The sequence below is a fragment of the Lathamus discolor genome, chromosome Z, assembly GCF_037157495.1.
Source record: "Lathamus discolor isolate bLatDis1 chromosome Z, bLatDis1.hap1, whole genome shotgun sequence".
NCBI lineage: Eukaryota > Metazoa > Chordata > Aves > Psittaciformes > Psittacidae > Lathamus > Lathamus discolor.
Window position 1 is genome coordinate 59324385 of NC_088909.1, and position 21197 is coordinate 59345581.

Below are 21197 nucleotides of genomic sequence, written 5' to 3' on the forward strand. Positions count from 1 at the left end.
TTCTGTTTTAAAACAGAAAACAGAGGAGAGAAATTCCAGCGAGTGATACTGTCATGGCTGGGGTAGAACACAGAAGTGTGAAATCCAGGTCAAACCCTACACTCTGCCCAATTGTGACGGAGGAATAGGACTTGAGATTTGCATTTTCCAGATAAAGGACCATTTTTATTATTTTTTCATCATGTATCTTTTGGGGAATTTTAAACATATTTTCACACATCAATCTGAAAAATAGTCTCACACATTTCGCATGCATGCTCTAATCAATAGCTATTAGCTAGTTTCCCTTCTGCCAGCTCCTCAAAGATTTTTCAGGGGGGTTGGGAAGAGGGAAGAAGAGAAAGAAGGGAACTGGCAGAAAGCAGTGATGCAATGCTGAACTGACAAAGCCCAGCCCCAGAAGGTGAAATCCTGGTTCCAGAAAGTGTGGTCAGCCAGCATCAGCTCAAATGTGAGAGGGGAAAACAGTGTTTGCCCCTCACAGGCAGTACTGCGTTGCTGGAGAAGCTGAGGGCCAAGCTCTGACCTGAACACTTTCCTGACAGAATAGAAAGAAAATACAACTCTGACAGAGACATATGGCCCTGCAAATGGGTCCAGACAATTTGCCAGGCTATCTGCCACCTGGAACAGCTCCATCATGAAAATGCTGGAAGGAGACATCACAGATTCCTTCTTGCCGTCTGTGCAACCATGGCACAGGGGCTGTGGTGACGCTGCTCTGCCCCACTCCTTGTTTTACCTTGTGCCCCAGGCTGAAGTACCAGAAACTGCAAGAGAGGGCAGGACGTATGGTTTTCAACCTGAATGAGTGAGAAGTGAAACATCTGTTTGATTTTGCTTGCTCTTTTGCCTAATGAGATGAGACCTGACAAAAAAGTATGGGTGGATTTGGCTCCCTGGAAGGAGAGATCTCCTGCAGAGCCCACCTGAAATCCTCTGAGTCTTGATCTATGAAGGGAAGGCATGGCCTGGGGCAGCAGACAGCAGCCCTGCCTACTGAGAGCAGAAGTGAGAGTTGCAGGGCTGTGTTCAAACAGATTGTCATTGCTTCCTTTGATGGATGAGTGGCCACAATCAAAACTTTTTAGCTTAAATAACAAGGTAGAGACCAAAAAGCGAAAGCCATCTCCTGTCTCAGTGCAGAAAAGGCACTGTGTATCTTCTTTGTCTCTGCAGAAAGGAGGCACCAGACTATCTTTCGTCACTGGTCATCAGTCACATGTAGCAGACAATTTCCCCCAGCCAGGAGGATGAGATTTACAGGCTTTGATACTCATCTGACATCTGCTAGACCTGTGTATTGTTCTGCATGTGTGGGAATGTCTCTAGTAAAGGACTACTGCAAGATTACATTAGGCATTTGAAACTAATGCAGACAGCATTCAGCCCTTCTTAAGGACTAGATTGCTTGCAAAACAAATCTCAAAAATAACTCCAAATCTACATTGCTTCAATGATTTCAAACATTCTCAGATTTTAGACAATAAACATAAGGTACCTCTGCTCTTGTCAGTAGTTTAAAAATGGCCTGTCTGCAGGATTTATTGGTTAAAATAATAACCTTTGGCTACCAGAAAATAAATGGAAATTGAAAACAGAAAATTATTTATGACATATTTATACCATATTACCACTTCATCTATATGTTCAAGAAAAATAACATCAGTGTCTGCTACCTTAAATTTTCTTCCTCCATAACCCACAGATCTTAGCTTTGTGGTACTGCAATTAACAACCTCAATGCTTGTGTTCTGTTGAACAGCTCTCCCCATCACCCCCAGCTCCACCTGAGAGACGTGTCTGTACTTACTTTTGTTTTTTGGGGATCTTGACATTTTCCGGTCTGTTTTTTTTGGTTATTTCTTTTCCATTCTTTAACCATTTGAATCTGAGCGCAGGGTACTCTGAAGTGGTTTCACACCTTAGCACCAGCTTCTGACCCACAGCAACCTCTTGGTTTTTCATTTCCTTCAATTTGGGAGGCACCGCTAAAGAGATAAAAGAACATGCTGGTGATTAGGCCATCCTCAAGAGGAAAGACAGTGCTAACACAAGTCGAGCTAGGCAAGTCACACAGAGTGAAATCCCAGCCAGACCAACAACAATTCCACACCAAAACCTGGAAAGTAAGGATCATTTGTTTATTACGTGTATCAACCTTAAAGCATAAAGGCATGTTTAATGACTGCCTAGTCTGGCCTTTTGGGATCTTCCTATACGGGTCTTGCAACCTGCAAGCCATACACAGCCTTGGCGAGAACTGAAGTGCTGCTACTGAATATGATACGAAACACTAACAACGTTTAACTGATTGTGTGCACCTAGGCACAAGACAGCAGACTGTGACAGGCAGCCTTAGTAGGTAACACAGAAAAGGAAAGGGAGAGTATCTTGCTCCCTTATGTATTTCAAGTGCTGTGATTCAGGGGCTACCCAAAGGCTCCAGGTGCAACTGGTGTGACAGAGAGCTAAAAGCATAAATACAAGCTTGACAGCTTCCTTAATCTGAGTGAAAGGCTTTTTCTCCAGCAAACATTGTAACCCACATTATACACCTACCTCAAACCTCAGCTTGGCCATATCCTTTCCCTGAGGCAAGAGACAACGGGCTTGGAAGTCCATCAAGAGAATCAATATCAATTAAGGGTATTTTGGACCCAAAAGGGGGCACTGTATTGAAAAAGCTCAGCCAAGAGCTCCCATGTACTGAAAGGCTCCGGCTGATGAATCTCAATTTCTACTGTGTTGTAGCTGTAGCATTTCTTGTGTAGGTAAATCTCAAACCATTTAGGGCTTTCTAAGTTAAAGACGTCTAATGTTCCACAACCAGTACCGATCCTAGAGCACAGACTTCACAAGAAGAGGCAGTCCATCTGTGAGACACTACCCTCTGACTCCATAGGCTAGCTGTAAACCAAGCTCTATCATACTCCTGTGTTGAGGTAAAACACCTAGCTTAACTGTACTTCCCCTGGGGCTTAAGATAACACCTTTATCACACAACTGGGGAGGGCTAATAAATGGAGCTACAGCTGTTCAGCTGATGGGTGATAGCTTGTGAGTCGATCCCACCTCAGCTGCACCCTGTTGTTGGTCTGTGCCTCCATGCAGCACCTCGAGCTGCAGTGTGTTTTGTTTCCAAAACAGCTGTAATATTGCCCATGGCCAAGTGATTCTTTGTAATGGGAGGATTAGGAGTGTTCACTGGGACAACAACAGGTCTCCAATATGGTCCAGTACAAGAAAATGTTTTAAAAAGCTGAAAAACAGTTTATTACATTTCGATATCTGTTTCTTGTGTATTTGTTTATGGAGACTTGCTGACATGAATTGCCCTTAATTATTATCCCAATGTGATGAAACTCAAGGAGCACCACAATGGCCATAATTATGAAAGGCACATAATAAAGAAAGGCATACACACATGCTCGATAAGCAGTTGCCTGTTGCGGACAGCAGCATGGCCTGTCACACAGGTAAAGCAACGTTCTTGATCCTGGGAAACCAGGGAAAGCCTGACTTCCCTGTAAACTGACCCTGGAGCACAGCCGCATAAACAGTGGTGGCTGGGAAGATGTGGTCTGCAGCGAAGGAGCAAATGGGATGGCTCCTACTGAGCCGCCAACAGAAGATGGGATAGGGACAGAGCAGCCTTCAATAATTAAAAACCTTCTGACTGAAACAAAGGTGACAACCTTTTCCACGAATCTCTGCTGTGGTGGGAAAGAAGTCCTGGCAGGAAGTCTTAGGCTAGACATGAGCAAAACATCTGACAGGGAAACCTTGTCTGAGGAGTGTGTTCATGGGGCTTCTAAGCACACGGTAGTCACATGTGTCAGGGTGGCACTACAACAGATCAGGTAAGGCCCAGGATTTCATGACCAGAAAGAAATCTCCCACAAAACATCTTCTCATGTGCTGGTTTCATTTTCCACCCTTCCCCACAGGGTAATTTTGGAAATTCCGGAGTGTTCCCAAAATGCTACTAAAACGATTTTTGCTTTCTGAAAAACAAATGCCCACACAACATTCTGAAACCAATATGTTTAAACATATATACTTTTATGAGTGCGCGTCTTTGTTTACATACATAAGCACGCATACAAATACTCAGGCATTTACTGAAGAGAGCAAAAGAATTTTTTAAAAATAAAATCTTTAAACTTTCCAACAAAATAATTAGCATTAATTAACAGCTTTACTACTGAAGTTTGTGCTTATAGTTTCATTCTGTCATGAAAGAGTTATGGTTATAGTCTTTCGTCACACTATAAGAAAGTGAGCCATAGAAGTGTGAAGTAAAAAGGCAATATTCCTTATTTACTGTATTTCATTTATTATAGTCCCAGTCCATACCTTACATAAATGAAGAGAATAATCACAATTGCAAGGATCAACATTTTTTGTGCATAAGACCAACTCATCATTGGTTTTCCTGTCAACATAGCACTGTGGAACTGGGAATAAATGAGAGATGCCTTTTTGTTCCTGAATTCGGTTTTAATTCTGTATTATCTCCTCAAAATGACTTGCAGATTTTTTCCTCCATCAGAACTGTCATGGCAAAAAAAAAAAAAAAGTGCTAAATTACAATGCTCAACTCTTGCCATAATTCAGGAGTTACCAGGAAACATAAAAGAGGATTTAATCAATGGCAGTGACCCTCACTAATTCACAGTAACTCGCTGTTCAAGCATGCAGGCTCTCCAGGGAAAGCAGTAAAAGCTGTTTACAGACATGACAGAAAGGAGATTGTTGCTTCTTTTCTTTTCTTTTCTTTTCTTTTCTTTTCTTTTCTTTTCTTTTCTTTTCTTTTCTTTTCTTTTCTTTTCTTTTCTTTTCTTTTCTTTTCTTTTCTTTTCTTTTCTTTTCTTTTCTTTTCTTTTCTTTTCTTTTCTTTTCTTTTCTTTTCTTTTCTTTTCTTTTCTTTTCTTTTCCTTTTCTCTTCTCTTTTCCTTTCTTTTCTTTTCAATCCTTTTCATTTACACTATGTTTGTTCCCTTTCAGCTGCAGTTTTGCAAAAGTAAATCTGTCCTTCCAGGCATATGAGAAAACTCGTGCTGTTAGAACCACAGCATTGTGTGCTTCGATTGTGATAAGCCATAGCTTTCACTGTTGCAGGAGGTGACTTTCATCACAGTTGGTGGCAATTTCCCCAGTGCTGCTAGGACAGGACCTTGTCTGAGGGGTAAAATGGTTTCAAAGTGGATAAAACTGCTTTTAAATGAGGCAAAAAATCATGCTTTTAATGACCACTAGACATTGCTCTGCCTAACACCTCCCTCCCCTCGCCTCTCTACCCCTTCTCCTTTGGCCCCCATGGCATCTCCTGCCAGCTTGGCTTCTTTCCACTGCTCTTTGCTGCGCCCATCATGTAGCCCTGCTCCTTGCTGCATCCACCCACTGCTTTTGCCCACCACTCTGGGTGAGGCTTGCTGCAGTGGGCAGGACCAAGGGAGAAAGAGCAATAAAAACACTTCTTGCATCTCCAAGCATGGGTGGAGGTTGACGTGCCATCTGGGACTGGATGGCTCTGTCAAAGTGCATTGTGGAGATGGAAGGGAGCCTCACAGCATTTCGTGCAGGTCACGTTTTTTGGTTAGTGCTGTTGCAAGCATCTCTGGTATGGCAGCAGTGAAGCCTTTACGTGTGCTATCCATCACAGAATGTCAAGGGCCAGGTAGCAAAGAAAACAGACAAGTCCTGATCAGAAACAGCAGAAACTAAGCATGGAAGCACCTCAAATGTGGCATTGCTTGAATGAGAGTTGTGGTGCAAACCACTTTATCTGTATTCTGGGAAGACCTCACATTTTAAGAGTCAATTAGGCACACAGGAAGGCATCCATGTTTAACCCCAGGCTTTTCACACTCCCTGGTCAGTACCTCTCTCTCTGTGGCCCACAGACCTCCCCTGGTTTGACAGACTTTCTAAGAAAGCAACAGGGGCTATAACAGCAAGAGAAGGCTGTCATGCTGTGATGAGCTCTCACAGAGCGGCGGAGCACTTGTGACAGCAAAAGCCCCTTACTGTTGGGAGGGTTTAATAGGCAAAAGCAGGCAAGGTGTTAGATGTCTGCTTATTAAGATGGCTTAAATATCTGTCATTTTGTTAGCAATTTTTTTTTTTTTTTCAGAAAAGTACGTCTGCTGGCCTGCATAAATTCATTGTAGATAGGAAACACACATTTCTATAGTCTCTCTGCAAGAGACTCACTGATAATGTATGACTGGAGGTAACTTCTTCTTTCTGGACTTTGGCAAGTTCGGCAAAGCACAGCAATCTCCTTAGCATCAGTGTTTGATTGCATAGTTAATCTGCATGGAAGTTCAACACACTGAACAAATTAAACAGGAAATCTGCAAAATATTATCACACAGCTACAAGTTTTCAGCTGAAATTCCAGGAGTGGTTGGGTTTTTTATCTTTCTTTTCTTTTCCTAGGAAGGCACAAAGCTTTCTAAGAGTCTGAGCGCGGGAATGTATTAGGCATGCTTGCCCTATGCACATGTGCAGAGCTTGCTATGCAAAATTGTGACCAACAGCTTGGGAAGTGGTAATTGAAGCCACAAGAATATCACCCATTGCCTTGGTCTCAGAGTTGCTTTTTTGTAGCATAATGCTCCAGGCAGAGCAGTAATGCAAGACAAATCCTATTATTTCCAAAAGCTTTCTCCCCTGACACAGGAGATTGTAATCAAGCTCAGGTTTATCACAGGCTAGGCCAGATTTTCTAAAGCTTTTGCTACAAACCATATAAGCTACACTTTAAAATGTATACTGCTCCTGCTCAGACAACTAAAACATAAAACAAAATGTTTTGTTGTTCTCTGTTGGTTTTAATCCTTCTATTATTCTCTCAGGCAACATTTGGCTTCTGAACAGTTTTTGAAATCTGGCTATTTCCTTCCAGTACACTGAGTCTCTGTACAGATTACCTACATGATAAAGCAGTGTGGGTAATTATGGAGGACAATACCACACAACCAACTCTCCAAAATACCAGAGTAACTGAACATGAGCTGAGAGACTGGAAAACCAAACAAATAATTTAGCTGTTTAAATGGAATTTTTCCAGTTCTAAACTCCTCTGAAAATACCGTCAGATACATTTCAGCTTCTGGGTCTTGGTATTACTTGAATACTTATGTCTGTGTACAATAGCAAAAGGAAAAACGCAAACCTGACATTTGTCTTGAGCACTATGTGTAAAACCAAGATCCACAGAATCTCATTCTTCCTAGTTATAGCAAAAGTACAATTTTTTTTCATGAATTTTAGATACTGTAAATGCCAAAAGAGAGGGGGGATACCACAGGAATGGCTAGCAACATTGTCAGGAGCCAAGAAACAGAACAATAGGGAGGGATATAGCACTACAGCCATATTCCTTGAACACTGAACCAGCGAGAAACCAGCAAATGCCATATAAATCAGACTAACTACTCCCTAGAGCTAATCACAAAACCAACTGCTACTCTGATTCCCCTGACCAGGATCTCAGGCTGTGGAATGTTTTGAGTCTAAACGCAATAAGCCTGACAGGTTTAGGTACGAACTCTCACTTGGTTCTTTCAAAGTAATGGTGCACCAAATAAACTATAGGTCTTTACCTAAAATATTTGCTTATTCAGGGTGAGATACTTTCAAGTACTTGGCATGTCATACCAGTGTTCACAGACACTTACCCTCTCTGAGCTTACATTAATCTTTTTTTGTGTTTCCCCTGTCAGAAGCCTAGTAAAAATTTCCAATAAGACTATCAATGGGCCAACTCATAACATAACCTTGTGAAGGCAGGATTTTCAACAGGACACTGAAAATGGGCATATACAAGAAGTACTGGGCAAATGAAGAAGGTCTCACTACTCCCTCTTCCACTCTACAAGTAAAACGCCTCTCCAGCGGAGCCAGAAAAAGGAAGGTAGTGACAAACTGGCATGTCTAGAAGTATCATGTCCATGAGGGAAAGCCTGAGAGCAACCTTTTATTCAGTGTAATAAGATAATGCCTGACTGTCCAGCCTCTTATAGTCACTCAAGATATCAGTTTCTGAGCTTAGACCTCCTCAGAGACAGGTAACTGCTTTCAAAGATAGCAAAATGTAGGTTTCACAAGAGAAGCTGGGTGTGAGCAAGCGTCTAATCTAAAGATTATGATTTAAAGGTCAATGCTTAATTTGTTTATTGATAATCTTTCCTGCAAGAACACACCACCTGATTACATTAAATACTCTCCCCTCTGCTCTACAATGCTTCAGCTGACTCCAACTGGCTGCATCCCATATCAACTTTGATGATCCTGTTAGACAATGATCATACAGACTGAAAACGTGGGGACAGCGTAAAATAAATGTAGTTGATATCCAATAAGCGATTCAGGGACAGCTGCTCATAAAGTCGATATAAAAATCTGTAGGTCCATATTTTACATACCTAAGTGCATAAAGGTAGACTCCAGAATCTTTATTTGAGCATTAAAATTAAAGCAATCCAATGCACAGAAATGCTATGCAGGCATAAATCCCATGGACTTCAAGGGGACTTGCAAGTACTGAATGATTTTTTTTTTTTTTTACATGAAGCCACTTTTGATTTAGGAGCTGAATTTCAGGACTGCACATTAAAAAAGTTTGTCTCAAGTTGTGTGCGTTGAAGTCAGATGAGGGCAGGAAGCATGGCTTGCTCTACCATACATATGTCTTTCTCTTCTTTGCTCTCCAGCCTAAGATCAAAGCTTTCATCACCATTACCTTTCATCACTAATCTCTACCTTTGCTTGAAAAAAGGTCTACAGTAAATTGCCAAACAGAGATCAGTGCATCTGGGACAGCCACCTAAAATCAAAAGCTGTGACTGTACTGTTAACTTGGCTGGGTGTCAGCCTATGCCTCATGGCCAGCCTTGGAAGGTTCACCAGATCTCTGGTCTGAGAGGCACACAAAACTTAGATTTTGGGTCTCAGCTGTGGTACGTGTATAGCCACATTGGTGTGTCCTAGGATCATGTTGGGAAGAATAAAACCAAATGGATAAAAATAAGGCAAGGAAGGAAAGATGTGCAATGCAACAGTATTTTCCTCTAATATAATTTCAGAGGTTATTCCTATACTGATGAACATTTAGTTCTTGGATAACTCCTTTTCTTCTGTTTTTGGTAGAATTGACTACTTTTTTTTCTTTTTTTTTTTTTTTTTTTAATAGCTTTAGAGCTTTAACCTTTCAATCTGAGAACTCAGAAGTGATGCAGTCAGCTCCTCATCTCATTCTCACGTTTAACATTTTCTGGCACACTCCTATATTTGCTATCATCAGAAAATACAAAAGGTTCTGTGTACTGAATCCTGTAAGCTTTTCCAATCACATGCACTGTCTCATGTTTTATAGCTCTTGTTTCAATCTCCTCTGTGTCAGTTGCTTCTCCATCCTCTCATCATGCTCTTTCCTTTAATACTGTTCCAGCAAAGCTGAGATGCTCACATACAAAGGACATAAGTGATTGCTTTCCCTTGATCCTAGAGAGGGCCTGTGGATTACACTGCTTTCTTGGCTTTGGAGTATTTTTTGTTTCTGCAGTAGTCCCACCTCACAGACAAAAGTGGCAGACCATACTTCTACTACTTCTACTGCTAATTTGGAGAAAATAAGATTAATTGAAGCACTGAAAGGAAGAAGTTGATGTTGCATTATAGGCTACATAAAGTATTTACAGCAGTGTGAAGAACTTTGAAACTTTGAAGACATTGATTTGCTAATGCACAAGTCACACTTAATATTATGGGTGTTGGTTCTTCATTCACCACTTTCCTCCCCTTCTCCCCTTTAAATCCTCTGTGGTCAGGTCTCCTAGAAACGTACTTTTCTGTGATTTAAGTGGGTGCTCTGCACAGGCTGTGAAGGTGTAGCCCTGCAAACACATCTGTGTGCTCAAAGACTGCATAGAGAAAGCCTGCGGAAGGCAAGGGCAGTTTGTCCACAGCAACACCAAAGTGGGGTTTGTTCCCATCCAGACTTCACCAGAATTGCCTTTAAAGTTTTTTCTTAGTTAATTTCTTCTGGTGCTGATCACAGACAGTTCACAGCATGTGCCAGCCCTATCCCAGCTGCATAACACCTGAAAGAGCAATACCCCTGTCCCTGCCTGCCACAGTCTCCACCAGGTAGAAAAAGCCAGAGTTATTGCAGGTGGAACATGCTGTGCCTTTACACCTAAGTCAGTTTGGAAGACAACTGCATTCATACTTCCATGCTAAGGGGAAAATCAGTGTGGTCTGATAATGGCAGAGGGGCGCCAGTTCCACAGCTAAAGGACACAGCACAAACAGTCTTGGTCGCCTCAGTTGACTGAGATGGCAATCACCTGGAAATGTTTCACCAGAAGGTGTACAAACAATTAAGCCAAGGAGACTGAAAGCCACTTGACTCATTTCAGGAACTGAGGTTCTGGGCACACCTGGGCAGTGCACACAAATCATCAGCTCAACACAGCTCAGCAAAAATCTAAACATGGTGCTTAACATTATGGGCTCACACAGTGTGCAGAGAGGATCTCATTGTTGTATACCCTTCAGTGTAATTTACTTCTGACATATACTGAACCCCACATTTATACTCTGCAGCTCTCTACACCAAAACAGAAAAGGAAACTGCAATGAAAAAGAAATGTTTACATCACACCTCTTTGAAATTGTACGCATTAAAAAATAAACAGAATTCTTAAGAACAAATATTGCTAAATACCTGAAATCAGAAACAGCTTGCAAAAAGATCTAATTAGAAGCATTTCTCCTGGTTAAATTATTATACAAGATTAGACATCTTTTTAAAGGTCAACCTCCAAAAATTCCATAACCACATGATCAGTAAAGCGTGCAGAAACATGCCATGGTCCAGCAAACACTGGGTGAGGGACAGAAACACTTTATGCAACTCTGAAATGGTTTCTGGTCTGTAGGCAAAAGTTTAAAAATTATGTAGGAAAAAAGACAAGGCTTTTAAATTATATATTCCAGATCAAGCATAACTGGTGGAATTGCATACCAGGAAAACTGTGTGAATACTAAGTAGTGGGCCACACAGGAGCAAGATCATCACACAACTACAGAAAACTGTGACATAGATCTTGAGGCCATCAAGTCCAGCCTGGAGCTCCTGGTGCGTAACCATCAAGACCATCCTGCCAGGTTTCAAAGTAACCTTTTGTCAAAATCCCCCAGTGGCCTTGTAATATATGCCTATGCGAAAAAGACCCTAACATGCATTAAGCAGTAATTATTTAACATCCTATGTATCTAACCCTTGTGATCATGGCCACAAGTGTCTGTTGTCGGGAGGAAATTATGGGTTTTATTGTAGGAAGGTGATACTCTTTATGTAGAAGCTACAGGTAGACCTTCTAGAGCCATGCAAATGTATAAAGTATAGCAAGTAATGCGCGTAATTTGTCAGATCTTATAACCCAGCCTAGGCCCTCTGTTAACAAAACAGAGACTGTGTTGTAAAGTTTAGCTAAAAAGGAGTTGGAGAGTAAACTCCATATAAATCCTGAACAGGCTGTCAGTAAAAAAAAATAAAGACATGGTAAAGCAAGTTAACCTCCCTTCCCCCACTTCTCCTTTTAAACTTATAAATGGTTTTCATGTGTCACAGCTTTGGATAAAATCACAGCCTGAAAACTGATTACACCAAGCGTGCAAGTAATTAGGGCTTTATTTGCTATACCGTAACTGAAAGCGCAGCACAGTGCTGAGGTAAAATTCAGTCCCTGTGAAAATAAAATGCTTTGTCATTGATTTGATACAGCTAGAGTCTCACCCCAGAAGATGGAGAAATGTGTTCCAGTCTTTCTAAGGGGCAAAAAATAAAGTACAGACGTTATCTATATCCAAATTTGCAGATTTCTAAGTAAAGCATGAATCAGTTTTATTTAGACCAATGCAAAGCCTCAGTGTGAACACACTTAAACTGATTTTAAGCTGATTTATGATTAAACTCCCACTAAAATCAATTCCGTAACAAATTAAATTGAATCAATAAACTTCTGGATTAAATTAATACTAACGGGTCTTTCTAGAGGCAACACTCTTTCTGCTTCCATTGAATTTATTTAAGAAACCTGACTTTAAAGACTGTGACTTTGTGTGTTAACACTCATACATGTTAAGATGCATTCATCATTCAGGATAGAAAGACATCAATGTGATCATAATCCTCTGTACAAAAGGGCTAATCAGACCAACGTCTCCTCCCTTTCCTAGTCTGCTCTTTGTTTCATTCTCAAGGATAACAGCCTTGTGGACAACAGCTTCATTTTGCTACTGGAGATTTTTTCATGTCACCTCTGATTTATGTGTCCACACAATTTCTAGTAAAAGTTTCAGTGTGTTCTTATTAATGCAACAGGAAACTCTTCCTTTGCTTTTAATTCCCAGCCAGGACACTGACTTTAATCATGAATCACCCGGACTGTATACACATAGAATCCAACAGAGAATGTGCTTATCTGCCGCTGAGAGATTATTGAAGAGCAATAGAATGACTGCAAACCAAGCTGCAGAAAAGCTGTTTCTACCACAGATCCCCAGTAGACCTCAGGTCAGGTCTGTTCAGGTTTGGACTAGTGAGCTGCAAGGAAGGCAGCAATCTCCACACTCCTTACGGTCCCAACTGAGTAAAAATCTCACATGGGAGAATTAAGAGACAACTCCCAGAAAAAAGTCTGGATGAGGAAAACCAAGAAGGTTCCCACACACTGCTGTTGGTGTCATGCTGCAACAGTCCAGCAGATTGCTATCTATTCCTTGCAGAGTCAGAATTAAAATAAAGGCTTCAGCCTCATCAGATGTGGTTACTGTGCCTCTCTGAAGCTATCTGAAGTAAGTCACTGCAAAATCTGCTAGAGGCATCTGCTGCTCCTTGACAGACACAGGAGGAATGTTTCTCCAAGAAATGAGATCGAAGTATCGAACGCAAACCAAGTCTCCCGTTAGAAAGTGTCTGCATAGTGCTCAGACTAATTCTTATGCGTTGCCACTTTTTTCATCCTTAAAAAAACCCAGACATTCATAAACCAAACAAAACCACATTATCCTAAAAAGACAGTATAATGTCAAGTTTCAGTCTGGACTTTCACTGAAAATAGTATGTACCAGGCAGAATGCATAACTTTCTCCCCAGCTGTGTTGAACCCTAGGGGCTTGCCAGTCATCTCTTTTGTCCAGACTTGCTAAAAGACATGAGAAAGAAACTCACATTTGAAAGAATAAATCCAAGATAAAAGCTTGGTCCTAAAAAGATTTGGGAAAAATGGGGGTTTACAATGGAAACTGTGTGCAACCCCTGCAGCAGAACTGGCAGTTGTATCAGTTTGCCTGTAAGACTCAGTCCTGTAAGGTGGCATGAGTACAGAGAACAGCGCTGTCTCACAAGAATCCCAGTGGCAGACAGGTTTCACTTCTTGGTGATGAGTAAAAGATGAGTCTGCTCATTTTTACCATTTTAGGTGAAGAACCTAAAATTATGTATCCACACCATCTACTTTTCTGATTTTTTTTTTTATTTTTTTTCCCTCTGTCTTTTATTTCAGAGATTATTTTACTACCACTGCCATCTCGAAGAAACATGAATATATATGCTTAGGAATGTCCATTTATTCTGTTTTGTCATGAGATGGGTGATGGTGTGAAGTCCATCTGCAGGACCCACTTTCTTGGGTCTCACAACACTCCCCTTTGTTTGGGTGCCTCAGCCACCAAAACAGTCCCTCATTAATTGCAGTCTGTGATTCTACCTACACACGGGCAGGAGATGTAACTGTGGGGAGACCAAGTAATACAGGGGCTGAAAACGCCTCTCATAAATACACAAAGAAAAGATACACCAAAGCCAATATATATACCTGGTTCCAGCCATGCATCTAACATTTCAGTACTTCCTTCTGCAAAATTTGTCCTGCATTGATACGTACGTAATAACAAAAGCTAAGCAAATGAAAACCATATCAGATTGATGGAGCAGGCCAAGAAAGAACTGCAACAGTGTCAGACAGGGATGTTCAGAAGAAAGACAGTGAGGGATGAGTTCACTGAATCTGCTGAAATTTAATATCCTGAGTCCCCCTTCTGGCTGCAAAAGGAATTTTATGTGGGAAGCAATCAGGCAGGACACCATTATTGCTGAGAGAAATGGAAACAATCAGGACAGGGAAGTGCCCTGTAGATGTTAAGCATACTGTTTTCAAGTATTGCCTCATCCTGAATCTCTGTTTATCTACTGCGAGATGTCATAAACCCCAATTTGGCAGGAAAACGTAATAATAAAACCCAACAGTATCATTATACCGAACATCTACTTTATTTTTCCCTTTTAATAATTGCTTCTGGAAAGAATTTAAGGCATGCTTTGGACTTTGGAAGTCACTATCTGTAGGTGTGAGCTTCTTCTTGCAGAGTGTTTTATCTCATGAGCTTCATGAATTTCTAAGAACAGACAAAGGATTAAGGAGAAAGTGTACCAAATAGCATTTTTCTGGAGCCTCCAGAGCAATCAAGCTGTTTGTGATTGAGGGAGAGGAAGTGGGCACACACTGTGTGTTCAAGGAGGTGTGAAAGTGCTCAAAAGCCATTCTTATTAGTAGCTCTGACGTGAGCTGAAAGTGCGTAGAGGAGGGTCAAAACCCAGCAAAGAAAAACCAAAGCGATCATCTTTGCTGGCAGTGTGTGGTATCTGCATCTGCACCTTCTCAGACCTGTCCAGGGTTAACTGAACACACACCAAACACAACACCTAATCATGGAAGTCCAGGTTTCCATGCCAAGAAAGGCAAAATCTCCAGGGCCACGTGTCCTTTTCTTCACAGTATCTTCATCTCAATCTTTCTGACTAGCTAAAAAAAAAGCAAAGTTTTTAATTTCTCAGTATTTCTCAGTGCTCAGGAGATGGAATTGTTTTGATAGTAGTGAGAGATTTGACAGCTGTTAATCCCCACGGCTTGCTTCTCCAACCTTAAACATAATTTAAATAATCAGAGGAAACACTGGCTTACACAGCAGGTTTTAATCATCCTTTTCCTTTCTGTGCCCCATTCACCACCCCCATCCAAAAAAATAAAAAAGAAAAAGATAAAGATTCCTACAGGTTGCTATTGACACTGTTGTTTATTATTAAGCATAGCCTTTATTCTCAATTTGATAACTCAGTCTTCCAAGCTCTGAGGATGCGCTATCTCTGCCCTCTATTTATTTAGACAGTTGCATAGATGAACATACACATAACCACACTATACATTCTTAGGTGGGCTTTTTTTTATTCCTGGAAAATAACATATTACCTGATGTATTTGCTATTGTATCTGATTATTCTTCAGAGGGATATAGATCAAAATACAGAGAAAGAGAATTTTGACAGGACTTTCATTAGCTGAATCTGCTGGATACGTGGGAGAAGAGAATCAGAAATTTTATTAAAACATGTTTTGAATTCACAGCCAACAGGCTCACTAAACAAAGTAGTTCTAAAAGTGACTTCATGAGTCACATTTGAGTGCGATCATCACAGCCTTAAATAAAGAGAGGCACCTCTGTTTTAGGCATAGATTGGGAGAGAAAAATGCATGGGGTTTTTTTTTGCCGTTTTGACTCTTATTCAGACACTTCATTTTGAAAAAAATGGTCATCACATTGAAATACATGAAAAATATTTAAAAAAAAAAACACTTTTCTTAATCAGCAAAGCAGATGAGTATAGCATTCAAAAAAGATTTCAGAGAAGTGACATTTCTACACTTTGGGCCTTCCATATGGAGAAGCCAGCTTATGGGGTAGGATGTGAGTTTACAGAGCTTTGGTTATTTCACACTCAGTCACCTCAGACCTTGACTTCATATTGATGGGAGTGGCTTACTACATTTTAAACTGAAGTAACCGATTCATGTTAGAAACCACTAAAGTGAAAGGTCTTTCACCCATGATAATGAATCCAAGAGAGTCAGAGAAACGTCCAGAGAGCCATCAACATCGCATAGGCGGTCTGCCTAGCAGAACGCTTGTACAGTATCCCTTCTTATTAGGCATGATGTGAAATACTGTAAAAGCGGATGGCTAGACAGGGAGCTGTCCATCAGGGCTAAAAATCAACAGAATCATTCTAAGGCAGGCAAATGGGATATGCAGGACAATAGAGCTCGGGAAGAAGAGGCATCGCCCTTAATCGAAGCCACATTAGACTTGTGACAGGATACCTGCACAGGGAGTTTTTGTGGTACAAATGGAGAACAAAGACGAAAAACTAAACAGAAACTGTCAAAATCAGCATAGTTTTCTCCCTGACCCCCAAGATTCACTTCTACACAGAACCAAAAGCTATTCCAAATTTCGGTGCCTTTAGCTTAATTCACTCCCAAAGCAGATTCAACTCCAATTCTCTCAGAACAGTTCATCTCTGAACAGGAATGCCTGCTCCAGGGCTTCCCACAGTTGAACTCATCCACTTTAAATGTTAATATTTTGAGTGCCTTGCCTGGACCAGCTGTAGGACTGATCACCAGGGGGGTTTGCATAGAGCAGCCATTGGGCTGTAAATTCACATGTTAGCTGACAAATTTACTCTTGTAGACAAGCAATTGTTTTGACATAAAAGCCCAATCAACTAAATCTTCCCCCCTCTCTTAAATGCTTATTCAAAGTCACTGTGGTTGTGCTGTGGCCCATGACATACCGCAAGGGTTCTGGCTCAGAGCTCTAAAACAATTAGTCTGGGGAAATTAAACGGTGCTTTCTGCACACCTGCGACTGGCTGCGCTCCCGTGTTTGACAGCAGTGCCTCTCCCACACCAACGCACACAGGCTGCTAATGTGGCTCCCAGGACTGCCATGCCCAGGCTGCAGCCCCCCCAAAACTGTCAGGGGGGACAGTGCTGTTTCTCATGAAGCCGAATGGAACCACTGGTTTGGCAAAGAAGCTGCTTTTGAGGGTCTCTGCTTAGAAGATTTATGTTTTAAACAGGCAACAGCTAATACCAAGGGGAAACAGATACATTACCAGCAAGTCATTTCCAAGCAGCTAATAACTGTTTCCCTACCCACCAGATCCTAGGATGCACTTTCAGGTTTAAGCATAACATATACATTGTAAATAGCGGAAACATCTGGGGTTTATTATAACACCACTTTGCTAGCCTTGGGCATTGTACAACTCCCACAGGCCACGGTTCACCCTTGACCTGCCAAACACGATTACTGTACTCAGGCAACTTCCCCTGCTCCACAGCTGCTTGCCTTCCCCTCCCCTCCGTCAATACTCATTACCACTGTCATTACAGCTACCATCCTAGAACAACCAGTCAAAAACTTGGGTTGCCATGGTCACTGCATGGAAACAGTGCAATGGCTGTGAGGGTGGGGAAAAGAGGATAGCCAGTGAAGTCATTCTGCCTGCTGACCCCAGGGGAAGCAGGGCTGCTCAACACCATCTGCATTGGCAGCGCTTTGCCTCCCCCTGCAAGGCCACCTTCCTTCTCTGCCTCACTCAACTCACCCTTGCTACAGGTGTGTCACGTCTCAGTTTCCCCCTTTCCCAATCTCCAGTCTCCCACTGAGCTAAAAGTGACCCTGCCCCTCTCCCACACTCCTCCTGCATCCTCATCTCACAGCCATGTCTTGCTTCCCCAGCTCTCTGCTTGCACCCTCCTTCTTCTTTTTCTTGCTCTTCACCAAGGACCTCTCTTCACTCACTCATTTCTCTCTTCTTGATGTCCAGCCCCACAAATCCCAGTCCTATCCCTGTCCTGCTTTTTCACCGCTTCTACCCTCCTCTTGAACACAGTCCCAAGTTCGAATTCTCCCTGTCTCTGTAACACCTCATACGTAACACTACAGCAGCACTGTGGGCTGAAGCTCTCTTTTTTTCCCTTGGAGACTCAGCTGGAGACTCTAGCTGGGGCTAGAGACTTAGCCCAGGCAGCAATGGGGAGGTATTTTAGGGCTGCTGGCACAAAGGTAGTCTGAAAAAATTTATCTATCTGAAGTACTTCCAAGTGTGAATCTGAAGTACTTCAGTTACTATGGTGGGAACACCTTCAGAAATAAAGTGATCTTAATTATGGCTGGTTTAGAGCTAGGGAAAAAAATGCAAGTGGTGATCCAATATGGCTTAACGTATGTATTTTAAAAGCTTGCTAGGATGAGCTTTCCAGGTGTGCCTGCATAAACAAGCTGCTGACCATGGGCTCTTGCCTTCCAAGTGTGCATAAGTGTGCATAAGCAGTGCCGTTACTGCCTCTGGCTGATCATCCCTGCTGAACACATGAACAACTGGGTAGGAGACTAACGCTCACCATCGCTGCTCAGAAACACAATAGAAAGAAAATACAACCTGTGTTTCCAGCAGCTCTGTCCATCCGAGAAGCAGGAACAGACCCAGCAGCCTCCCAGCCAAGTCACAGCTAGCTGCACCCCTGCTGAGAGCTCACAGGAGTGTAACACCTTTCCTACAAACCCTCTGCTACAAGAAGCCTTCCTGAGAAGCAGCCACCATTCCAACAGCAGTACATCCCTTCGCAGAGTGCCATCAGAGCTCCTCTGCCACCCCTCCTTGATTAAAGCTCATTGACTGATGCTCTATCCACCATGGCCCTGAAACACAGAGTTCAAGCCCTGATTACATTACTGGGGCAGTACCCCTACTCTCTTCGTCCCCTGCAAAGTACAGGCAGATTTATGAAAATAAACATCTGAAATGTATTGCCTTTTTAAAGTTTTATTACTCAGTAGCTTGGCAAAATCTTCTGCGTTAGGAAAAAAGAAATGTAGCATTGCCTTCTTCCCTCTGTCCCCACCCTCCTGCCCTCCCCCCCTCCCCCCCCCCTTAATTTGTTAAGTTCAATCTACTGATCAATTTAAACATTATCCTGGAATTATGCTACGGTAAAACAAATGCACATTTACAGAATAAATGGAATTGATTCTCTTCTGAGTAAAAGGCCTTACTAAATGAGGTATTTAAATATAACCCCCAATCCCTCTCTGAAGGAGCACCTGGTAATTCACTTTCTGGATCAAATTGCAACTCCACAAAAACTTTATGACCTCATGTGGTCTTTCCACCCCCACATTCCTCCCTAGAAACGCTATATACAGCATGCTCCAGGCAAAAGCGTTTGTTACAAATGTGGATAGTGGTGCTGCAGAAAGAGATGTAGCAGGCACCATGACAGCAGCAGAGCACTGAGAACATAAAAAATGGGCAGCTGCTTAAGAAAGAACTCCCTGAGATGCTGATACAGTCATTCCTGATAAAGTGCATATCCTCTGCTCCTGCTTGAAAAATCCTCTATATCCAGTATCTTCTTGACAAACAGGCCCAAATGCCCATTCTTTGCTCCATTCTCAAGCATGTTTCAGCACCCATAAAAATGACTATCCCAGTCAGACAAAACCCTAGTCTAGTCTAGTATTCGATCTCCAGCTGTGTCTGATGATGGATGACAGAGAAAAAAGACAAAAGGCAAACGTAAATCACTGGATGTGATGCTTTTGGCCATGGCAAAGTTCTCCAAATCAGCAAGCTCCAGAGGAAGGAGGTACTGCTGGGTCAGATAAGATGCTCAAGAGCCTTTGTGGTGTGAAGCAGATGCACAAGCTGCAGCTTCCTCCTATGGTGGGGCTGGGAGATGGTAGGGAACTTTGGGTGGCTCCAGAGATGGACCTGGCTCTGGTGTGGTGGGGCTTTCTGCTGGATCAGAGAGAGCAACCATCAGGCAGTGCCACTCTACCCATGCATACCCAGCTAACGGTCAGGTGAAGGATGTGCAAACGTTGAGAATATAATCCTGGTGTATGTTTTTTATCTTACCTACTCCTTTGTTAAGAGTGACCAATCACCATGGTTTTGTGAATGGAAATAGCCTCACAAACAAACTCCAGTTCTAAATACCCGAAGCTGTTGCTTGTCTCTCAACTTCAAAGCGATTTATTTGTGCCTGGATTCTTCGGGATTGATCTGAATGGACTGGTTTTGCTATGAAACTGATACTGAGAAACACCATGAAACACGTCACGAAACAAGGCGATCCCAAGGCTGCTTGGTATTTCTATAATTTGTCAAGGGATTTATCAACCAACTGCAGCTTAAAAAATAAATAAATAAATAAATAAAGAATTCAAAGTTAACTCACTATTCTGAATATTTTAACACATCCCTGCCATGGTGGAGAGATTTCTGCTTTTCCATGAAAAGCTTGCTTCCCAATGCTATTAAAAGAAGATGCAATTGTTCCTCTCTAAAGTACTAACAGAGAATTAAAATGGTTATTTGGGAAAATGCACTGCTTTCTCACAGCAGCCTTCAGTTCTGTTCTTTAAGGACAGCAGTGTTTCCCAAATTCATGCCATCCAGCTGTTGACACATTTCACAGGGCCATTCCCCGAGGGGATCTCTCCAGGAGTTCCAGCATTTTTATGGAACCATGAGTTAAAAATGGCTTAGAAAAAAAGCCTTTTCTTTTCTTGACACTTTCCCAGAGGACAAATTCCCAGGTGTAATATAACTCTATGAGGTCTCGAACACTTCAAAATTAACTCCTCTCTTGCTGCAGTTGTCATGGACCACAGCGTATGTGTGTGCACAAGTTTGCATTTGTTTGCATTAATATCGCTTTAGCATGACTCTAGGGAGAAAAAAATGTTTGCCTTCTCTTTGCAAAAGCTAAGTAGATGAGAATAGAATGGAGTAGAATGAGAAACAGCTTTGCTGATATAAAGAGGATAAGATGAAAAAGATGCCAAAACACCTGAAAATGGACAAGCACCTGATTTGACAGATCATCTGAGGTAACCGTTAGTCTTGTCAGTAAATATTAGGTACTTCATTTAATTATCTTTCTCTCCGTGCCATCCCTAGGCCAGCAGACACGATATGGTGCATCATTTCAATGTCTTCCAAATACTGTTTTTACAGGACAGAAGTCCATTTGTTATTCTCAGTTTAAATAATTTACAGTGTCATGAATTTAATTTTTGGTTGGCTCTTTTGGGACTTGCCAAAGGACACCCAAGATGGCCTGCTCGCAGTTTAAAATACACGGATTCCCTTGTAGGCTGAGAGGAGGACACCTAACCATTAGCATGTCTTCACCTTGCACACTGTCCCAGCTAGCTCCATTTCCTGAAATGCTTCGGTAAGTGCTTAATTTTAGGTCTGT

At 41.9% G+C, this 21197-nt stretch overlaps 1 protein-coding gene across 6 annotated transcripts in view; it reads right to left on the reverse strand.

Annotated features, from left to right (window-relative positions):
- Positions 1 to 21197, reverse strand: part of NRG1 (neuregulin 1) — a 180440-nt gene that overhangs the window by 146943 nt on the left and 12300 nt on the right. For all 6 annotated transcript variants that reach the window (XM_065662914.1, XM_065662912.1, XM_065662915.1 and 3 more), the window contains exon 2: positions 1814 to 1991. In XM_065662914.1, coding sequence (XP_065518986.1) covers positions 1814 to 1991 — 178 coding nt within the window. The remainder of the gene's footprint in view (positions 1 to 1813; positions 1992 to 21197) is intronic.